General features: G+C 38.0%; 1 protein-coding gene across 1 annotated transcript in view; it reads right to left on the bottom strand.

The window, feature by feature from the left end:
• Window positions 1-9,404: 9,404 nt before the first annotated feature.
• LOC137963684 (uncharacterized) overlaps window positions 9,405-24,271 on the bottom strand; it is a 29,853-nt gene continuing 14,986 nt past the window's right edge. The window contains exons 7-8 of the mRNA XM_068810844.1: window positions 9,756-9,821; window positions 9,405-9,670 (exon numbers count right to left, since the gene is read on the bottom strand). Coding sequence (XP_068666945.1) covers window positions 9,636-9,670; window positions 9,756-9,821 — 101 coding nt within the window. The 3' untranslated portion in view covers window positions 9,405-9,635. The remainder of the gene's footprint in view (window positions 9,671-9,755; window positions 9,822-24,271) is intronic.

Genomic DNA, 24,271 nt, shown 5'->3' with positions numbered 1-24,271 from the left:
GCCACTTTGAATTTGTGGTCATGCCTTTTGGGTTATCAAATGCTCCTTCTACTTTCCAGGCGCTGGTGAATGAGGTATTTTGCTCTTACCTTCAGAAATTCATACTTGTTTTTTTTATGATATACTCATATATAGCAAATCTCGAGATGACCACTTAGCACATTTGAGAATTGTATTTGATTTATTGCGAGCACACCAATTATATTTGAAGAAGTCCAAATGCTCCTTTGGGGCATCTCATGTTGCTTACTTGGGCCACATTATTTCCCATGAGGGGGTCACTGTTGATCCCGAGAAGATTCAGGCCATTAGTGAGTGGCCACTGCCTCAGTCTTGCTCAGCAGTACGCGGATTATTGGGTTTGATAGGCTATTACAGGAAATTATTCAGAGTTTTGGTCCGTTGGCAGCACCTTTGACAAACCTCCTTAAAAAGAATTCCTTTAAGTGGAACGAGGAGGCTTCCATGGCATTTGACGCACTCAAGAATGCTCTTGCATCTACACTGGTGTTACAGCTTCCAAATTTTGATGACTTGTTTGTGATAGAATGTGATGCTTCTAGTGGGGGCATTAGGGTCGTGTTGCATCAGAACTACCACCCCATTGCTTATTTCAATCGACAATTGGCCTCTCGTTATCAGAAATTGGCTGCATATGAATGCGAGCTGATCGGGTTGGCCAAGGCGGTCCAACACTGGCGGCCGTATATATGGGGACGAACTTTTCTCATCCGCACTGATCATTATAGTCTCAAATTCTTACTTGAGCAGAGTCTCACGACATCACCACAACAACATTGGATTAGTAAGTTGATGGGCTTTGATTTCTCAGTGGAGTATCATGCGGGCAGATTAAACAAGGCGGCGGATGCCTTGTCCAGAAGTTTTGAACATCAGCAGCTCGTCTATGCCATCAGCCAGCCACGTTTTCTCATTCTAGACATGGTCCGTGATGCGCATGCCACAGTTCCAGCACTACAAGAGCTGCACCGCAAAATTTCCAATGGGGAGATGGATTCTAAGTGGTCCATTCAGGATTCACTAATTTGCTATAAGTAGTGAATTTACCTTCCAACCACGTCCGAGTTGATTCCCGCCATTCTCTCGACTTATCATGATTCTACCCATGAGGGGTTACAGAAGACGTTGTGGCATATTCTGGCGGATTTCTATTGGCTGGCTATGAAGTCCTCCATTACTACATATGTCTCCGATTGTCAGCTATGTCAAAGGAACAAATCAGATCATTTGAGTCCTGCAGGTCTTCTCCAGCCTCTTGCTCTCCCTACTCAGGTATGGGCCGATATTTCAATGGACTTCGTGGAGGGTCTTCCACTCTCAGCCGGGAAGTCTGTTTTGTTTGTAGTGGTTGATCGGTTCTCCAAGTATGGTCATTTTATCCTGATGGCTCACCCCTACACGGCAGCCCGCATGGCTCAGACCTTCTTGGAGCATATTGTACAGTTACATGGCATTCCTGAATCAATTGTGAGTGACCGGGATGCGGTTTTCACGAGTACTTTCTGGAGGGAACAGTTTTGACTGAGTGGCACGCAATTGAAAATTTCCTCCGCATATCACCCTAAGACGGATGGCCAAACCGAGGTGGTTAATCGGACCATCGAGATGTATCTCCGGTGTTTAGTGGGAGATTGATCGAAACAGTGGGTTCAATGGCTACCCTAGGCAGAATACTGTTATAACACTTCATTCCACTCGGCCTTGTAGTCCTCTCCTTTCCGGGTTCTTTATGGGAGGGACCCCCCGAGGCTTCTTTCTTATACCAGAGGCACCACCCGCGTGGATGCCATTGATGAGGCACTCATGGATCGAGATCAGGTGTTGAAGACGTTTACAAACCGGCTACAAAAGTCTCAAGACCGGATGACTACGGCTTACAAAAAGAGCCATCGGGATGTCTCATACGCAATTGGGGACTATGTGTGGCTACATCTCCGACAATACCGACAACACTCTCGCAGGGCCAGCGCACCATAAGCTATTCCCCAAGTACTTTGGGCCCTTTGCCATTATTCGACGCGTCGGGCAGGTGGCGTATCAACTAAAATTGTCGAACACAGCGAAGCTGCATGATGTGTTTCATGTCTCACTACTGAAACCTCACAAGGGGCCAGCCCCTTCTTCTCCACCGTTCCTTCCTCCAGTGGACAATGGCCACGTCATTCTGACACCCTACGCGGTGTTACGGGCTCGGGTGACGAATGACCAGTGGGACATCCTCGTGTAGTGGACTGCCCTCTTTACATTCAATATTGGTAGTTGCATGAATTCAGAAACTCTATTCACTTAAGTGAGGTATAAAGTGGGGTTTCATCATTGGATCCTTAAAACAGTCTCTTGATTGAATTGGTGCATCTATAATTGAGAAAAGGAAACTCCTTTTCAATTATAACGTGAGAGGGAAGTAAAAGAGAGTTTCTTTTCACAAAAACGTGTTAAGAAACCCTCTAATAGTACTAGATCCATGGCTAGGGACCATAACACAACTCCTTCAATACTGCAATTGTTACATCATTCGCATTGCCCTAACATGCAAGTAAGAACATCCAGAATAAACCTGTGATTATGGTAAAAAAAAAGGGTCAATTCTTTACTAGTTTACTTTTAACAATCTAAAAATTCTGAAGATGGATATAAATATTGCCCTGATGAGACATTCTCAAGCAAGCCTCCGGACTCAAAAGTCTCCTACTCCAAAAAAATAAGATTGGAAAACAAAATCTTAGAACAATGGTTGAAATGGCATTGGTCAACAAGTTCTCAACAATATCAAAAGTAGGATATATCAATCACAAGTAGTTGTCTATAAGGCAAATCAAATACAACACTAAATTAATAAAAAAAAATAGAGTTTAGACTTACCTTATGAAATTTGAGAAAAATCAAAGCCGAAGGGTTAAATCAAAACCACAAAAAAAAGAAAATACCATGTGGTGGATATGTATAACACCCGAATCTCCTCACCACATGGCAAAAACATTCCATATCACTTCAAAAATGTTCAACAACATTCTAAAATATTTCAAAATTAATTAAACTATTTTCACTACTGCATATGTACTAAACAATGAGAAAACACACACATCAAGTCCAAATTCACCGAACACCCGTGGTAGAGCCCCATAAAACTTCCCAGTCACTACGAACTGTACCTCGTCAGTGATGGGGGTCGGGTTTCGTTGGCTAATGGACGCCCGTGTAGGCGACTCAGCCTTGTTTGAATTGGACTAAAAAACCCCTAATAAAACCTAAAACATAAACCATGAAACCCTAAAGTCAAACTATCACCTACTAAACTCTAAACCCTAAACACTATTTCCATAACACAGTACCCTAAACCTTAGAAGCCCTAAACCCTAAACCCTACAGCATAATTCCATACCCTAAACCCAAAAAACCCTAGAGCTTATTTTACGGTCTCAGATCTGGCACAAGGATTCTTTGGGTGGATCTGCAATCTGCCACGGATTACCGTACGGATAGTAAGGATTGAAGGAAGACATGGAGAACGAAAACGAAAGATCAAGCCAAAGGGAAGCTTGAAAACCCTAGAGCTCGTTGAGGAGAACTCGAAGCCTCTGTACGCTAAATTTAACCTAATTCTTAATACTTCAATGTTTGTTTTTCTCATTACTCTTACCCTTAAATAGGGTTCACCCGGTTAGGGTTTAAGATAAAATATTACAAAAATACCCCTATAAATAAAATATTCCAAAAATACCCCTATGGCCTAAAACTGAAATAAATAAAGTAAATAAAAGAAAACACTAAAATAATAATGTTATTGCGTGCATAACATTACACCCCCCTGGAAGACGAGCTTGTCCTCAAGCTCGGAAGCAGTGTCTGCGCAAGCGTCAACCGCGGTATTGGATTGCCTCAAGCCAGCGAAAGATTTTTTTTATTTTTTTTTTCGAGTTGACTCGGTTTTGGACCCCCGGCCCCGCGTACAACTCAGTTTCCTGCGCTCATCAAATTTTCCTAACTTAGGAAAAATTGAATCGGGAGTCATCTTCCTCCTTCGGTGGAAATTTTGCCGACGCCTCTTCTGGGGAAATCGGAAATCTTCCTCATCCTCATGTCGATCCCGAAATGAGTGGCCGTCAGACATTGCAGGAACCTCGGCTCCTTCCCTCACGGCACTGACTAAGGCGGGCGACGGTCGTATGCCGTCCTCACGGCATCGTACAGTGCAATAATTTTGCCAACGGAGTCTCCTACTGCTCCGGTGGTGAATCGCAGCCCGTTGGCCCCCCCCGGAACAGAGACCCCTTGCGGAATTTTTGCCTATTTCGCCGACGGGATCTCCTGCTTCTCTGGTGATGAAGAGAAGTCCTCTGAGGCGTCGTCGCTTGGAATTTTTCCAAGACAGAGTGCTCTCCAAAACACATCCCGATCGGAAGAAGCACCGAAAATATTACCTTCTCCTGTTCGGCAAGGTGCTTTGCTTGCCGTGAGCCTTGTTGGTGTGAATTTGGATTTGAGGTCTCACCCAATTTGTCCAACGCCGACGAGGTGTTAGTAAAAAACCCCTCCGATTTTGGATTTCCTGAGTCCCGGCCGTCAGATTTTGGAAATTTGGAGTCCAATTTCTGATTTGTGTCCCCAATTTCGGATTTCGCCGCCGCTAGAGAGACAGGGGGCGCTCTGATTTCTTGCGTCTCCTGCCCTTCCGAGACATCTCGAGCGACTTCTGCAGCGAGTTTCTCTCTCATAGCAAACTCTCCCCCTGCGTTTTGTGTCGGCATTGCGTTCCTTCCCCTCGTTAAACTTGTTATGCTGTTCATCCTCCCATTCAACCTCTCTATATCGAGATTAAATTTAGAGCACCTTTCGAACATCTCATCAAATTTTCTGTCATTCTTTGCCTGACATCTGAGGATCAATTCCAGTAATTCACTTTTGCTAATTTTCGTTGGAGAATCCTGCTCTGATATTAATGTGTTCCCGCTCTGATACCAGTTGTTACGGTCCCGGATCTGGCACAAGGATTCTTTGGGTGGATCTGGAATCTATCACGGATTACCGTACAGATAGTAATGATTGAAGGAAGACATGGAGAATGAAAATAAAAGATCAAGCCAATGGGAAGCTTGAAAACCCTAGAGCTCGTTGAGGAGAACTCTAAGCCTCTTTACACTAAATTTAACCTAATTCTTAATACTTCAATGCTTCTTTTTCTCATTACTCTTACCCCTTAAATAGGGTTCACCCGGGTAGGGTTTAAGATAAAATATTACAAAAATACCCCTATAAATAAAATATTCCAAAAATACCCTTGTGGCCTAAAACTAAAATAAATAAAGTAAATAAAAGAAAACACTAAAATAATAATGTTATTGCGTGCATAACATTACACCCCCCCCCCCTGGAAGACGAGCTTGTCCTCAAGCTCGGAAGTAGTGTCTGCGCAAGTACCAGTTGTTACGGTCCCGGATCTGGCACAAGGATTCTTCGGGTGGATTTGCAATCTGCCACGGATTACCGTACGGATAGTAAGGAATGAAAGAAGACATGGAGAACGAAAACGAAAGATCAAGCCAAAGGGAAGCTTGAAAACCCTAGAGCTCGTTGAGGAGAACTCTAAGCCTCTTTACGCTAAATTTAACCTAATTCTTAATACTTCAATGCTTGTTTTTCTCATTACTCTTACCCCTTAAATAGGGTTCACCCAATTAGGGTTTAAGATAAAATATTACAAAAATACCCCTATAAATAAAATATTCCAAAAATACCCATGTGGCCTAGAATTGAAATAAATAAAGTAAATAAAAGAAAACACTAAAATAATAATGTTATTGCATGCATAACAGCTTAAAAACACAACCCCCCCCCCCCCCCCCCCCCCCCCAAAAAAAAAAAAACCTTAAAAACCCTAAACACTAATTCCAGAACTTAATACCTTAAAACCCCTAAACCATGAACTCTTCACCCTAATTCCATACCCTAAACCCAAAAAACCCTTGAGCTTAAAAACACAAAACCCCCAAAACCTTAAAAACCCTAATCCCTAAAATACCCTAAATCCTTAACCATAAACACTAAACCCTAATTACAGGACCTTAAATACTGAGCACCAAACCCTAAAAATAATCCCTAACACGAACCAAGAATTTAGACCCTAAACCGTAACCCTAAATCCCACAATTATGCACAAATAACCCCCAATTAGGCACTGAAAATAAATTTAAATCAAATAAAACACTAATTTAATGAAAAAAAATTAGGGTTTAGGCATACCTTTTGAAATTTGGGGAAAACTGAAGCCGAAGGGTGAAATCGATGCTGAATGGGGAAATCGAACGAAATTGGAAGGTATTTTCGGGGGAAAGGAGAATAGCCAGAGAGAGAAGGGAGTGGGAGGCCGAAAGGGAGAAGAGAGGGAGAAGACATAGAAGAAAGGGAGGTCGGGAGGGATAAGAGAGAGAGAAGCGAGAGAGAACGAGTCCGAGAGAAGAGAGAGAGTCACGGAGACGAGAGAGGGGGTGCAAGAGAGAGGGTGAAGCCGAGAGAAAACCGAGAGATGAGGCTGGAGACTAGAGGGAGCGAAGACGGTGGCCGGAGACGAAAATCCGATCTATTTTATGGTAGCAGAACTTCGGGGGCACAAGGAGACGAGAGAGGGAGTGCGGAAGAGAGGAAGAAAAAATGAAAAATGATGACGCGCGAGGGGGGGGGGGGGAGAGGGTGCGAGGAGAGAGAGGGAAAAAACCACCGTCGCCCATCCTTCAACTCAAAGAAGATCAAACAAGGCCTTCTTCCAGATGATTGAAATTAAACCGTGGAGATGAAGGACCCCTTCATCCCCTGCATCGAGATGAAGTATCATTTGCGCTCCACTAACGACTTCAAGTGTTGAAGAGCGTTATCTGTTGAAGATCATCTCGTCCTTCAAGTTGACTAACCCCCCCTTAAGTAAATGAGTTGAACTCAAACCAGCCCTAGTTCGGTTCACGAGCTTGCGAACTAGCTCGTTTACTTAAACGGGTGAACCACGGGGATTGGTGGAGAGAGGAGTTAATCCCGACTCTTCAGGCGGCATTCAATAGCAAATGCATTTGTCGAGAAATTAGAGCAACCACCCAACTCCTCTCCATCGATTTTCCCTCAACAATAACCACAAAATCGGAGCAATCTTGATGTCTCCCATTTCTCTGCCATATTCGTCTTAGCTCTTCAACGTCTTCACTTTTCAACGTCTTCGTTTTCTTAGCTTCTCAGCTGCCAGAATCCAGAGCTCCTCCGCGGAATCGTCAAGTACTCTAGATCGAAAAATGTATCACAAAAGAAATTCTTGTGAGAAAATCATAAATCATTGAACTCCTTGTTGATATGTTGTTGTAATTAAGTATGTTCTTTGCCTGTTCATCTTCTATTCTCCTGATTTTCATTAGGCTGATAATTTCTATAATGATCAAGGGCTTTTCGCGCACTCGAGTCACCGTCCAGTCGCTCATTTGATCTGTGGACCTCAAGCAGAATATCTCCCTCTCATCTCTCAACTTCTTACTAGTCTTCCTCTTTAAATCACGATACAAGCTCCATCGCGATTCTATGCAAGATATGACTGGCAAAGCTTGCTTTCATGAACACAAGAGAGGGATGAGAGAAGATTTTACCTCTCCTAATTCTAGTAAAATTGCAAGGCATCTTAAACTATCTCATAGATGTTAGTAAAAATCACACCTCAATCTTGATGAATCATCAAATGCAAGTAATAGTGGAATTAAATGAGAAAAGGGGTTTTAGGGAATGCGTGTTCACTTTGCAATCTTGGACTAATAACATACAAATAAAATAGGTTGTCATTTACTTGTCTTCTCTGTTTGCTTTTATGGTATTTGGTAGATGCTTATGCCTTTGGGAAAGCAATCTCGAATGTCCACTATGGTACTTTAAATCATTGTTCAGTAATAGCTTTCAAGAGTAGGTAAAAGTGAGACTTTGTGGCCTAATGGCAAGGCACCACTATTAGTGAAGATTTGTGGGTTCAAATCTGGCCATTTTACATCTTTGCGTACTTGTTTTTGTTTTTTCTTTATCTTTTGTTTTCTCATTGTATGTCCTAACTAAAATAGCAAAGATTTACTGAGGGGTTGCTCATGTATGCTTTCTTACTGTCTTGAATGTTATTTGATGTGTTCTTATCATCACCATCATTGGCAAAGTGTGACTTGTTTTCTTCTATCCTGATAAATCTTATATTAGGTCCATTACCAGGGCTTCCCTTCACAAATTGCATATCTTTTTCAGCTTTTTTTCAATTTCTCAACGCAGGAGCTAATTCTAGTAAAGCCAATTTTTGCAACTTAAAGTATTGGTCATAGTCTCACCTTTCCTGTAGCAGTGGCACATTGGTCTTTTAGAATTACATGAAAGTGTAAAACAAAATTGATTCATATCCAAGAGATTAATCCTAACCAGACATCTAGTAATACCTACATGACCTATTTAATGATGGATGGTGCTTTGTTCTTCCTGCTTTTTTCTTTGGTCTGATTTATTGTTCAATGTGTATAATCAACCGCCATCTAGATTGTGTCTGCTTTGTTGTGTACTTTTCCATAGTATAGCATGCAGATAACTTTGATAAAATTATATTAATCAACTAAACCTCTAAATGATTTGTCAAATAAACCTCTGAATGATTTATGAGCTAAACCTCTTAAGTTATTATTGAAAAGATTATGCATAATACCATGCAATGTTTATGAATAATTTTATGCAAGGTTTATGTACAGGGGTTATGCCCAATTTTATGTAAGGGTCATGCCAACTTGATTGATGTAAAATTCATGCCCAATTTTAAGTAAAATTTATGCATAATTTTATATATAATTTATTTAACATATTTTATACAAAATTTTAAATATAAATTGAACTCGAACTCGAACTCAATTAAAGTTAGAACTCGATTAAAGTTATTGGACTCTAACTCGATTCCAACTTTAGGCTTGAACTCGAGTTCGAAGTATTTAAATCAAACCAGTTCGAACATATATAGGTTCAAGTTGGGCTCAACTCAAAGCCACCGCTACAAGTGATGACTACGAAATGACAAAAGCAGTTGAGTAAAAAACGTCTCTTGCAGTGATCCAATGAAAACATTATACTGGAAGAGGAGAACGCAATGCAAACAGGAAAAAAGAGGAACTTTCAAACACACGCCACTTGCAAAACAGGCAACAGGAACCAGCTAATGGCAAGAAATAGCAGTTTCCAAACGCCTCTTACCATAAGATTGACACCGTTAAACAGAGAGCTCGCTGACACCGCTCGTAGTTGCAATGCGGTAAGCAACTGCCTAACTTGTCCAGTAAAGTAATATAAAAGGGAACCGACTGCACGCCTAATCAAAACTTCTTTTTTATATATTTCCTCAACAATATTATGAGAACAAAAAAATTTCAGACTAAATAACAAAAACACTCTACCCAAACTAAAACGTTTCAACTGCATTATTTTTATCAGGAACAAAACATCAACTAATAAACTACTACTTATCATGCATCCTTGACAACCTTTCTTGAAAGGAAAACTAAATGATTACACGTCTATGAAGCATATAGTTCTTTGTACTAAATAAATACACGAGGCATTATCCTGGGCACTGATCACTTCCGAGCTTCAGCCTTCTTCTGGTCTTTGGCTGAGAGAATACATTTTAGTTTCGGTATCTGTAAAATAAGAAATCAAACCAGAACGAAAGCTCAATAACTACAGGAGGGGTTTACCGGCTTTCTCTTCTTCTCGTTTCTTTGCAGCATCAGCTCTTTGTTGTCGTATCAAAGATAGGCGTTCTAACAAGAAAAATAAAACTGTTAATTAAGGATTTCATTGATTGCACCATCTGATGAAAGGACAAAAGTGTTAAGCACATGGAAAGTCTTAGTAGAGGTTCAACACAGTCACTTTCATAAGACTTGTACATAAGATGACTATAGCCTACAGTTCCAAAGCTATGCTACTATCTGCAGAAAAATTATAGGATGGAGTAAAAATAAAATAAAAAAATCAGGATTGCAGGTATTCCCCATGATGGCTCCAAGATTACTTGAGCAACCTTTCTTGGACAAAGAACTCAAGATGGCATCACTGAGATGTCAACTTACACAGCGCCTGAGCCACCAATGTTTTTTGTTTTGCACACATTCTTCCCACATAACCAAATGGCATAGGAAGGGTTGGAACCTCCACATGAATAGAAGTCTCAATACGATGAAGAAGCTACTCCAAGTCTCTCCCAGCCACTCAGTTTCTCATCTTTGGTTGGAGTACTCTTCATGGAAAGCTTCTTACCTTTGATAAGCTTAGGAGAGAGGTATCAAAAATTAATTGCAGCAATTGTAAAGCTCAGTGATTCCTTTGATGAGACATTCAACTATCTCCTCCTTCGTTGTTCCTACACTAAGAGAGTTCAGGGCTCTTTCTACACAAGTTCAGGTTATGGTATTTTGTTTTTTTGTTTCTTGTGAAGTGTGTGAAATTCGTTCAAGAAAAACAGAAAAAGGCCCATTACAAAGAGAAAGGTTGCGATTTGAGACACCTTGTTGTTGTGCTTTGGTTTTCTCCACACTTTTGGTAACCTTGTTGCCTAATGTTGCTTTATTCCTCTTCCACGAATACAAAAAATCCTTCGTTGTTTGGCCCATATTCATTAGGCTTGATAGAAATAGAAGGCATTTAAATGGGAAAAGTAGTGATGCAGTATGCTTAATCTTTTAATTAAACGCACCTGAAGCGGTAGATAGGCTTCGTGCTGGAAGGAGAGAAGAAGAAGAACAGAGGAGGAGAAAAGAGACGGGATGAGGAGATTGAGAGGTAACAGTAGAAAATCCTCAACTGATAACATCCAAACTAACTCGTAAAATCAAGGAACATAAAAATAAAAATAAAAATAAAACAAAAATCATAAAATCTCTAAAATGAATATTCACCCAACCACAATATGGTGGATCCCGCTGTGGCCCACTGCCTCCAAGTGTACACTCGTGTAATCAGTAGCATATAGTGGGTGTTCCCACCAAGTAGCCTTCTTAAAGTTGTGACAGAAATGATCACCCTTTCAGATTATTTCACGAGTGTGCATACTCAAGAATTCAAAGCTCTCTGATGGTTAACAAAAAGTAATTGGAGACTCTTGGCCTCCCTCTCAGCTTTCAAGCAAGAAGGAAATGGCTGAATTGAATCCCCCCTACACCAGGTTTTATCAAACGCAATATCAACAGGTATGCATAAGGCAACCCAGGCTTGGCTGGCACCAGAGCGGTCTTTAGATCCCATGCCGGCACTATGGTAGCTTCTTTTTTCTGGGCCCAAGGGTGCAGCTCATTATACTTCAGGTCAATCACTCCTGCATTGGTTAATCCCTAATTATTGAATGAGACTTAAAGGTTGTCATAAATTGGTACAAGAACTATTGGGATGGCAGTATCGGAATATAATTCATTTGATTCAAGACCTAGCCTTGATCATGTTTCAGATGGGATTCACATCCCTAGCTCCCTTCAACACTCACAGTTAGAGGTCCCCCTGAGTTAGTACGTGGCTCGCTTGTGGAAAAAAAAGTCATCTAAAACTATTAAAGATATATAAAAGAAGGAAGAAGAAAACGAAAGACGAATACAGAAATACAGCTGTTTGTATTTTTGAAAAATTGATGTTTAAACAAGTACTCTATTTTGGTGCTTTTTACTTAAAGAAAATCAACAAGTTTCCACTTTAAAGTTTGTCAGCAATCCCAATTAGGAAAGTTTTCTTTAGGAAAGTGTTTGGTTAGTAGTTTCCTTCATTAGTAGTCAATTTAGGAAAGTCATAAAATTAGCAAGTTCATGGTTTGTTGTTTCTTAGTTAATTGCTGGAATTATTTCAAAGCAAGAAGTTTTTAATTTAGTAAGTTCATGGTTTGTTGTTTCTTAGTTAGTTGCTGGAATTATTTCAAGCAAGAAGTTTTTAATTTAGTAAGTCATAAATCAATTGGAAGTAGGAGGTTTAGTACTAGAAAGTTCTATTTTGTTTGATGTTACTTATTTTGGATAGTTTTTAGATGTTTTTAAATACTATAAATAGGAGAATCTGCTGTAGCATTGAACAAGTTTTGAAGATTAATACAATTTTTTTTTCTTTTTGCCTGCTAAAGCACCATTGTTTCTCTTTCTTTTTTCTAAGAATAGTTTCTTAGTAAATTTTTCTCTTATGCTAGCTACTACTAGTTACAAAATAGAAACTGAAAATTCAAATTCTTCCTTAGGAACTTGAAAACTAGGAATTTCCTAGAGTTTAAGAAATAGAGGTTGGGTTACCCATACTCCAAGTCTTCTCTACTTTATTTTTGTAATTTGGGAGCATTATTTGGTATCAGAGCTAGTATCTAATCAAGGCTAGTGCCAAAACTCTAGATCCTGAAAAAATCAGCATGGAGAGTGCGTCAAAATCAGATTTGGGGAGTTTAAGGCTGACATCACAAGGAAATTCAAGTAACAGCTCACGAGAAGTTTCAAAAGCTGCTACAAGTATTGCTGCTAATATGGGAATCAGCCATGTAGTTCCGGGAGATTATGAAGAAGGTCAAAATCTCTTGGAGACTCCCAACCTAGGGATGTGCTTCTGTATTAAGTCCATGAAATCCACACCCATGGCGATTGCAAGGTAAAGCAAGACACAACAGCAGCTGGGAGAGTGAAATCAAAATGAGAGCCTCCACCAAACTCTCTCTCTCTCTCTCTCTCTCTCTCTCTCTCTCTCACCCATGGCGATTGCAAGGTAAACCAAGACACAACAGCAGCTGGGAGAGTGAAATCAAAATGAGAGCCTCCACCAAACTCTCTCTCTCTCTCTCTCTCTCTCTCTCTCTCTAAGTATTAAAGAATATATGGACGAAGAAAGTTCTAGCACTCTTCCCAGAAATAGTTATACAACTTTACCCAAGAACTCCTAGGAAAGTATATTACTCAGGAAACATGCCAAGGATTCCTTACAGTGACCCAGTAACTTATGATCGTAAAATACATCCTAATAGAAAGGCCTATAAAATTCCAAGAAATGGGCAAAGGAAAAATTCTTAATCTTTCAGCCCATGATCCTCAAGAATGGACAACCGTATTAGATCTCTGACTATATCCAGAACTTTCAATCTCAAGATGTAGAAGAAATGTATAGATATTTAGAAACATTTCTAGGAGAAAGTGTAAAAGCTTTATGGGAAAGTTATAAAAGAGGTAATCCAGAAGAATTTGGTCATTTAATGAGTCTAGGATCTAACCCATATAATTTTGTTAATAAAGTCTATCAGTTAGTAACAGGAGATGATCCTAATCTAGGATTTGTTACATTACAAAAGGATGCTGTAGTTTACTTAGAACAACTTAGTTTACACAATTACAAATATGTGAAGAAATTTCTCCAAGATTACTTCTACTATACCTGCATTTCAGGAAATGCTTTTAACAGATATTTAGGTACTAAACTGTTTAGAAAATTACCGGAACATTAGAAAAAGAAATTTAAGATAAATGGCAAAACGTAGAACTTGCAAATCCTACATCAGTTTATTCAATAGGACAAAGAACGAAATTCATTATGACCATCCTCCAAGAAAAATGTACAGATATCCAAATACAAAGACAACTTAAAGGAGATGACTTTGGATTCTGTAAACAGATATATACCACCCAAGCTTATGGTTTAAAAGACTCAAGACAAAAACCTAGAAAAAACAAAAGATATTTCAAAAAAGGATAGTTTATCTGGAGATCGAAAAGTAGAAAACCGTATTTAAACAAAGATAGACATGTTAGAAGATTTAACCCAAAAAGAACCTATAAGAATAAATTGTCTTGTTACATTTGTGGTCAAACCGAACATTTAGCTAACACATGTCCTAAAAGACAAAATATTAACTCTAGAAGATCTACCCTTGTAGAAAATGTACAACAAGACCTTATAGAAGTCAACGAATATATGTCAGATACGGAATCCATTTATAATATAGTAAGTATCCAAAATGCTTCTCCAGCCTCTTCAGATTCAGATGAAGACTTAGTCATAGAAGAACACCTTGACCTTATGGATACAACTTCCGAATGTACACACACATGGTCTTGGTATACTGGGTTAGATAGCAACCCTTGTTTTAAATGTGCCTGGTATCCCAGTAAGAAACAGAGAGCAAAGTGCAATCAGTGTTTCTTAGAAGCCTGCATCCCGTGTCTCAAAATCTTAGGAATAGAACCCATAGACCAGACTATCCATAATAGGATACATAACACTAAGCTTGATATCATGGCCAGAAAAATAGAAAACTATGAAGCAGAGATTACTCTCCTCAAACATAGACTAGATACAATAGAAAAAGATTCCTACGATGGGATTACTGTAGGCATAGAAGACCCAGAAACCTCTTATGTCTGTAACCAAGATAAATCTTTTTCTAGCATACTTGTTAGGGCTAAGATCCTTTTCCCTAATAAACAATCACTCATATTAGATGCACTCGTAGACTCTGGATGCACAAAATGTATTATCCATCGGAGACTAGTTCCCCCTCGGTTTCTTAAGAAAACAACTAAACAAGTTTTTAGCCAACAAGTAGATGGTACTTAGAACCCTTATACGACCTATTTCGATGACGGCAAGATCCAATTTTTTACTAATTGCTCCACTTTTCTGGATCTTATTCTTTACCTTTAACATGGGTTAGAGACCTCAAGCTTAAAGTAAACTTTATTTTAGGTCTTAATTTCATCTTACATAATAATGGCTCCCTTACTATTTTCTGAGACTGTCAGAGTGGTTTCGTCCACTCTTGTTAGAGTTTGTGGTTTGAGTTAGGTACTTGGCTTTTCGCACCTTAAACGGCTAGTCTTTTCGGGTTGTATTGGCTAGGTATCTGACTCAGAACTCCGAAGTTAAGCAAGCTTGGGCAAAAGTAATTCTAGGATGGGTGACCTCCTGGGAAGTACTCTTGCCTAGGACTTTGACATGGTATCAGAGCTAGGCACGCCACGGCCCGCGTTCGTATCCCGTGAGAAGCGGCTCCAAAATGGGCGGGGTGGGTGTCAGAGTGGTTCCGTCCACTCTTGTTAGAGTTTGTGGTCTGAGTTAGGGTTTAATTTTTACGTAGTTTTCCAAGGTCATACTCCAGAAAAAGAAAAGTTTTAATTTTTACGTAGTTTTCCAAGGTCATACTCCAGGATTTTCCATTCCTAGACAGAGGTGGTTGAAAGTATTCAGAATTTCAACAGACCCATTTACAAAGGATTTAATAACCTTCAAGAAGCATTAGAGGCCGCCAAATTAACTATTGGCACCAATTACTATATAGCCCCTATGGCGTGGCCAAGGACAACAAAAGAATAATGTTTTGTAATCACTATGATACTTTAGCCAAGACTATTCAAAGACTCAATGAGAAAAGAAGACTTCCAGAAGAAAAGAATGACTTTCAGAAAGAATATAATAAGACTTTGGAAGAAGAAAACAGAAGACAGAAAGCAAAGGCAACAGGTACTATTTATACCCAGATCCCTACTAGTGAAGCGTTTTCACTAGCTAGTCCGGCTCAAACGGCAGTTGGTAAAGACACATCAAGTCCATTGATGGCTGGGCATTTGCCAAAAATGCCAAAAGACAAACAGAAAGACACACAGAAAGAAGACCCAGTTTTTTTTTTTTTTTTTCCTCCAACACACAGACTTTCAGCACCCAGTTTTGAAGAAGCAGTTTTCAGCATATGGTTTGAGCAGCCCAAGGTTTTCAAGGCAAGATGTTTCAGCACATGGTTTAAGAAGCCCACAGTTTTCAAAAACAAGATGTTTCGGCACACTGTTTGAGAAGCCCACAGTTTTCAAACACAAGATGTTCCATTATTGTACTTTTTTCCTTTTTGTACAGTTCCTTTTTTGTACAGATTATTTGTAACCGCACACCTGGAAAGCTAAAGGTAACAATCACTGACGATGGGGCCCAATGAGCACCCGAGTGATTCCCTTTGCCTTCAAGTATCGGCAGATTTTAGGCTATAAATAGCCATTTGCAAAACTTGACAGACATGAATGAAGAGTAGCCTTTCCTACTTCTTGTTTGCAATGTCCACTACCATTTCCATCCCGGAACTCTCTTGAAATATTTGACCACAACATTTTCATAGTAATTTCTTCCTCTCTCTTTAATTCCAACAGTTAAGGGGTCTTCCCGAAGGGACCTCCTAAAACTTTTTTTGTTTAGATCTGTAATGGTTTTCCCTTTGGATTCATTTCAAGCGCTTAGTAAAAGCATTGTGTAACCCTCTGAAGTTGTACAGTCCTGAGTTCCGATTATATGCCCGTTGTTGTCCACAGAGACTTTAGGGGTTCTTGAGTTTTCGGAACATAGACGGAGCCCTTGGCTGAAGCTATATGCTAGGGAAGCACACACCTCTTAGTGTCTTGAGTGTCTAAGATTTGTCGAAAACCAGATAAAGATCTAAACAGGAAAGTGTTTTAGGAACTACCTTCTGGAAGTTTTTACAACTATATTCTTCTTTTCCTGAGTTCCGATTATATGCCCGTTGTTGTCCACAGAGACTTTAGGGGTTCTTGAGTTTTCGGAACATAGACGGAGCCCTTGGCTGAAGCTATATGCTAGGGAAGCACACACCTCTTAGTGTCTTGAGTGTCTAAGACTTGTCGAAAACCAGATAAAGATCTAAACAGGAAAGTGTTTTAAGAACTACCTTCTGGAAGTTTTTACAATTATATTCTTCTTTTCCTGTGATTTCTCTCCATCGCTTTTATGCTCGTGCTTTTTGTAACATTAGGTATTGTTCTTGTTGCTTTAATCCTTACTACTTTTATCGTGTGTTAAGACTGTATTCTATAGCAAGAATTTTGTATTACAGAAAGGTATATAAGGCTGGAAACTACTGGGTGAGGGCTACGCCCTGACAAACGCCTCTGCCTCAGTTGAGCCAAGCATTGCTCTCGTTTCTCACAACGCCGTTGTACCTTTTATGTATATTTGGTTAGTTAATAAAATAATAAAACAGTTTTTGAGAATCGTTTTAAGAATACTACCTATGTATTACTTATACTTAGGATTATTATATCAAACCCTAAGAAAATATTGTACAATATCATAGGAACTTATAGTTATATTCTGATATTAGTTATAATAGCATTAGAATTATTTGGGTATTTTATATTTCTCCCAGAACAAGTAGACAATCTGTTAGCATCTAATATATTTTTATTCCTTAATATTTTAGCCAGAATCCTAGATAGAATCTTAGATACATGATTTTTGTCTTTATAGCTTTAACAATAGTATTTTGTAACTTGATAATCTTTAGCTTTATCTGTTTTACCCTATCCTTATATTCTTACATAAGATTTGTAGAAACTCCTAGGCAAATCTTTGTACCTAAAAGACAACCTAGAAGACAAATAATAAGGAGACCCTCTCATAATTCACCTTTAAATACTCCAGATTAAAGTAGTACCCCCTCCAATTTGGTCTCCTTATTATTTGTCTTCTAGGTACAAAGATTTGCCTAGGAGTTTCTACAAATCTTCTGTAAGAATATAAGGATAGGGTAAAACAGATAAAGCTAAAGATTATCAAGTTATAGAATACTATTGTTAAAGCTATAAAGACAAAAAATCATGTATCTAAGATTCTATCTAGGATTCTGGCTAAAATATTAAGGAATAAAAATATATCAGATGCTAACAGATTGTCTACTTGTTCTGGTAGAAATATAAAATACCCAAATAATTCTAATGCTATTATAACTAATAACAGAATATAACTATAAGTTCCTATGATATTGCACAATATTTTCTTAGGGTTTGATATATTAATCCTAAGTATAAGTAATATATAGGTAGTATTCTTAAAACGATTCTCAAAAACTGTTTTATTATTTTATTGACTAACCAAATATACATAAAAGGTACAGCGGCGTTGTGACAACCGAGAGCAACGCTTGGCTCAACTGAGGCAGAGGCATTTGTCAGGGCGTAGCCCTCACCCAGTAGTTTCCAGCCTTATATACCTTTCTGTAATACAAAATTCTTACTATAGAATACAGTCTTAACACACGATAAAAGTACTAAGAATTAAAGCAACAAGAACAATACCTAATGTTACAAAAAGCACAAGCATAAAAGAGATAGAGAGAAATCGCAGGAAAAGAAGAATATAGTTGTAAAAACTTCCAGAAGGTAGTTCCTAAAACACTTTCCTGTTTAGATCTTTATCTGGTTTTTGACAAGTCTCAGACACTCAAGACACTAGAGGTGTGTGCTTCCCTAGCATATAGCTTCAGCCATGGGCTCTGTCTATGTTCCGAAAACTCAAGAAGCCCTAAAGTCTCTGTGGACAACGACGGGCATATAATCGGAACTCAGGACCGTGCAACTTCAGAGGGTTACACAATGCTTTTACTAAGCGTTTGAGATGAATCCAAAGTAAGGGAAAACCATTACAGATCTAAACAGAAAAAGTTTTAGGAGGTCCCTTCGGGAAGACCCCTAAATTGTTGGAATTAAAGAGAGAGGAAGAACTTACTATGAAGACGTTGTAGCTAAATATTTCAAGAGAGTTTCGGGATGGAAATGGTAGTGGACATTGCAAACAAGAAGTAGGAAAGGCTTACTCTTCATTCATGTCTGTCAAGTTTTACAAATGGCTATTTATAGCCTAAAAACTGCTGATACTTGAAGGCAAAGGGAATCACTCGGGTGCTCATTGGGCCCCATCGTCAGTGATTGTTACCTTTAGCTTTCCAGGTGTGCTGTTACAAATAATCTGTACAAAAAAGGAACTGTACAAAAAGGAAAAAAGTACAATAATGGAACATCTTGTGTTTGAAAACTGTGGGCTTCTCAAACCGTGTGCCGAAACATCTTGTTTTTGAAAACCGTGGGCTTCTTAAACCATGTGCTGAAACATCTTGTCTTGAAAACCTTGGGCTGCTCAAACCATATGCTGAAAACTGCTTCTTCAAAACTGGGTGCTGAAAGTCTGTGTGCAGGAGGAAAAAAAAAAAAAAAAAATTTCTAGTAAGGAACCGTATCTTTTAGTCTTTTCTATCCAGTCTCTTTTCTAGTGAAGAATTCTATTATCTTTTAGTCTTTTCTATCCAGTCTCTTTTTTATCCAGTCTCTTTTCTATCCATCGAGAGTGGTCAAATTGTGGATGGCTTCTGAGTCATAGTCACAATCTTCGTCTTCTTCTTGTGAATAGCATTGTAGTGTCTGTGTTCCAGTTCTAGTAGACCCAGTCTTACTGGAGGTGTCTGAGTCTTTCTTCTCGTAGCCTTGTTCTTTTAAATATTCTTGGAAGTAGTCTTGCATCATTTTCTTGATTTCTTCAGGATCTGTAAACTATTTGTCTTTAGGGTCTTCTTTCTGTGTGTCTTTTTGTTTGTCTTTTGGCATTTTTGGCAAATGCCCAGCCATCAACGAACTTGATGTGTCTTTACCGGCTGCCGTTTGAGCTGGACTAGCTAGTGAAAACCCTTCACTAGTAGGGATCTGGGTACAAATAGTACCTGTTGCCTTTGCTTTCAGTCTTCTGTTTTCTTCTTCCAATGTCTTAATATATTCTTTCTGAAAGTCATTCTTTTCTTCTAGAAATCTTTTTTTCTCATTGAGTCTTTGAATAGTCTTGGCTAAAGTATCACAGTGATCACAAAAAATTATTCTTTTGTTGTCCTTGGCCACGCCATAGGACACTTGGTCTTCTCTCATATGTCTCAAAGAAGGGGCTCTATAGTAATTGGTGCCATTGGTTAATTTGGCGGCCCGTAATGCTTCTTGAAGGTTATTAAATCCTTTGTAAATGGGTTTGTTAAAATTCTGAATACTTTCAACCACCTCTGTCCAGGAATGGAAAACTTCTGGAGTATGACCTTGGAAAACTACGTAAAAATTAAAACTTTTCTTTTTCTGTGTAAAATATTCTGAAAGACTATTAATGCTTGCTAAAAAAATTTTATGATCTTTAGGAATCCTTCGGTAAGAAAGCCATAAATTATCTAGCAAACATTGTTCTTCTTCAGTAACAGAAACATTTGGTAAAGTCTTGAAAGTAATATTAGATTTTGGAAAAACAACTAGCTTCTGACTACCAAAAGTAAGAAATCCTTGCCCATAATTATTAAATCTGGAAGAGTATGGTCTGGAAGAGCTGCGGTCTGGAAAATCCATCTGTCAAGTAGTCATAATATTATTGTCAAAAATCTTCTACTAAGTGTATCTGCAAGGCTATTATTTTTTCCTTTAATATGTTCAAATACTATTTTATATCCATTTCCTGTAATAATATCTACAAGGTTTAACTATCTTCTTTTGCTTATTTTATTTTCTTTGCTTTTTTGAAAATATTTTACTATTGCCTCACAATTTGTTCGTAAGGTAAATTCTTGTTTATTGATAATAAATAATCTGAAAGATTCTAAAGAGTAAATTACTACTAGAATTTCTGAGTCTATGCTGCTCATGTTTCCTTTCTCTTTATATTTACCGCTAGCATAATTACAAATTCTTTCTTGCTCTTTTGCACTATATTTAAGGGGTTTAGCTATAAGAACTCCTCCCCATCCAAGATTGCTACCATCTGTTTCAATTATGAGGTAGTCTAAGTCTAATGGCATCTGTAATTTTGAGAGAGTTTTTACTTTTTCTTTGATTTTTCTGACTAAGTTCTTATCTTCTTGGTTAAAAAATTTCTGGCCTGTAGGTGAAGTTTTTCCATATAATGGACCAATTATTTTTCCTATATCTTTTATAAAAGGTCTGGCATAGTTAACTAATCCTAGAAATCTTTGGAGTTGTTTAGTGTCAGATAAGTCATCTGGCATTTCTAGTATTTTCTTAGAAATATGTTCTTGAAATTCTATCTATCCTTGTCCTCTGTTTACTCCTAAGAATTTTATGTATTCCTTAAATAATTCTATTTTTGTTTTGCTAATTATAATTCCTTCTTGCATGAAGGTAGCTAAGACTAACTGTAAATGTCCTATATGTTCTTCAATAGTTTTGTTGAATACTAGGATGTCATCTATGTAAACTAGGACAAATGTATCATATTTCTTGAATATATTATCCATTTTTCTCTGGAAAATAGCAGGAGCATTCTTTAATCCGAAAGGCATAACTAACCATCCATAATGTCCTTCAGGACATGTAAATGTTGTCCATTCTATGCTATCAAGATGCATCTTTACTTGCCAAAATCCTGACTTACAGTCAAACTTACAAAATATTCTTTTATCTTGAATTCTATTGATTAACTTGGATTTATCTGGTATGTTGTAACTATCTGTTACAGTGTTATCATTTAATCTCTTATAATTAATTACCATTCTAGATTTTCCTCTTTTTTGTTCGCTATGTTTTCTAACTATAAAAGCTACTGATCTATGGGGACTGATAGAATTTCGGATAATCCCTAGGTTTAATAATTCTGTAAGATGTAGTTTAAAGTCTTCTTTATCTAAATTAGTGGCTTCTATATTAGCTGTTTTAACAATATAGTTAGGGTTTAATAGTTCTAACCTACACTGTATGTGATTATTTTACCAATGTTTCAAAGGGTTTTCTCCAAAATATTCTAATTGGTCTAATTTGTCTATGATCTGTTGTAAGTGATGTTTATCTTTGTGATGGACATTAATTATTTCTAAATAAAGTTTTTCTATGTCTAAAAAGGTATAATCTAGATCTATCATTCTTTCAATCCAGTCATCAAAATCTTCTTCTTCTCCCATCATTTCTTCTGGGTAATCTTGGGGACTTGGTAAAGGTGGGATGTAAGAGTCTGAATGTGTAGATACCTGAACTGTTCCTGTATGTATTACTTCTTCTGGAAAATTCTGAGAGTAATGAACAAGTACTTCTGTCATGGCTTCATCTATTTCTTCATAACATAATAATTTGTTATCTAGTTTGACAATATTATTTTCTATTTGTTGTTCTAAAGCTAAAATTGTTGGGTTATTAATCTGTTTACAACTTCCTGGAATTGAACATTGGCAACTAGTTTGGGGTTTGTCTTTGTCTAAGGGGGGGACCACCACGCTCCGCTGAGGATTGAAGAGTGGGAGAATAGGTTGTTTGGACAGGAATAGTGCTGGAATTCTTATGAAATTGTAAATAGTCTCTGGAAATTGTAAGGGAGCCATTATTATGTAAAATGAAGTTAAGACCTAAAATAAAGTCTACTTTAAGCTTGAGGTTTCGGACCCATGTTAAGGGTAATGAATAAGATCTGGAAAATGTGGAACAGTTAGTAAAGAATTGGATCTTTCCTTCATCGAAATAGGTAGTGTAGGGGTTGTATGTTCCATCTACTTGTTGGCTGAATACTTGTTTGGTTGTCTTTTGGAGAAACTGAGGGGGAACTAATCTTCTATGGATGATACATTTAGTACAGCTAGAATCAACTAATGCATCTAGGATTAAGGATTGCTTATTTGGGAAAAGAATCTTAGCTCTAACAAGTATGCTAGAAAAGGATTTGTCTTGATTACAAACGTAGGATGTTTCTGGTTCTTCTATCCCTACAGTAATCTCATCATAAGAGTCCTTTTCGACGGTATCTAATCTATGTTTTAGAAGAGTTATTTCTGCCTCACAGTTTTCTATCTTTCGGGCCATGATTTCTAACTTGGTATTATATATTTTATTATGGATGGTCTGGTCTATAGGTTCAATACCTAAAAGTTTTAAGCAGGGAATGCAAGCTTCTAAGAAACACTGGTTACATTTAGCTCTTTGTTTCTTACTGGGATACCATGCACACTTAAAACAGGGATTGCTGTCTAATCCAGTATTCCAAGACCATGTATGTGTACATTCTATAGTTGTATCCATAAGGTCTAGGTGTTGGTTTATGTCAAGATCTAAGACCAGTTCGTCATCAAAGTCTGAAGTATCTAGTGGAGTATTTCCTATACTTACAGTGCTATAGATAGATTCTGTATTTGACATATATTCGTCTACTTCTATAAGATCTTGTTGTACATTTTCTACGAGGGTAGATCTTCTAGAATTAATATTTTGTCTTTGAGGACAAGTATTTGCTAAATGTTCTGTCTGACCACAAATATAGCAGGAAAGTTTATTTTTGTAAGTTCTGTTTGGGTTAAATCTTCTAACATGTCTATCCTTATTTAAATATGGTTTTCTACTTTTAGACCTTCGGATAAAATACCCTTTCTTAAAATACCTTTTGTTTTTTCTAGGTTTTTGTCTTGAGTCTTTTAGGCCATAAGCTTGAGTAGTGTATATCTGTTTGCAGAAACCAAAATCATCTCCTTTAAGTTGTCTTTGTATCTGGATATCTGTACATCTCTCTCTCTCTCTCTCTCTCTCTCTCTCTCTCTCTCTCTCTCTCTCTCTCTCTCTCTCTTTTTAGGGTTTTCCTTCAAGGAGACTCTTGAAGTTATGTAAAATACTTTTGAAAAGAAGACTTACTTGAAAACAATATTGATGATGATATTATGATATATGCTGGATCAAGGAGAAACTCATGGGTTTTGGAGGCAAGGCTTGAAGGAACTCAGTTTTTTCATTCATATCTACTTGATTTACAGATAGCTATTTATAGAGAGAACTTTTGCCAACACAGGAGATTTGAGATAATCATCCGGGTGCTCATTGGGCCCCATCGACAATGATTTTTTCTCTTAATCATATAGGTGTGCGGCAAGAGTTTAAAGCTAAAAATTACGAACTTTTTTACAAACCATATACCCTTTCTGTGGGGTTACAAACCATATGCCCTTTGCTATGGGCAAAAACCTGGGGCGTCTTCAAAACCAGTGTTGAGCTGACATGTATCTTTCTTGTTTATTGGGTCTTCTTAGTGCCCTTTGTCTGTCTAGCTGACACATATCTTTCTATTTCCCATCTAAAGTGGTGAAATTATGCACCGCTTCGGAGTCAAAATCATAATATGTGTCTTCTTCTTGTGAGTGACATTGTAAAGTCTAGGTTTTTTCTGAGCCAGATGCACTGAAAGTTTCTGGGTCTGTCCTCATATATCCTTGATCTTTAAGGAATTCTTCAAAATCATCTTTTTTAATTCTTCTGGGTCTGTTTGGTCTTTTTCTATCTGTTTTTCTTTTGACATTTTTGGCAAATGTCCAGCCATAAACGGATTTGATTTGTCTTTACTAGCTACCGTTTGAGCTGGACTAGCTAGTGAAGGACCCTCACTAGTGGGGACGTACTTGTCAATTTTGATATGAGTATCCGATTTTCTT

This window comes from Aristolochia californica, unplaced genomic scaffold (genome assembly GCF_029961685.1).
Source record: "Aristolochia californica isolate CCGP_79_NKW_82.1479 unplaced genomic scaffold, dmAriCali1.0.hap1 SCAF_4, whole genome shotgun sequence".
Classification (NCBI taxonomy): Eukaryota; Viridiplantae; Streptophyta; class Magnoliopsida; order Piperales; family Aristolochiaceae; genus Aristolochia; species Aristolochia californica.
This window is presented reverse-complemented; position numbering and strand designations above follow the sequence as displayed.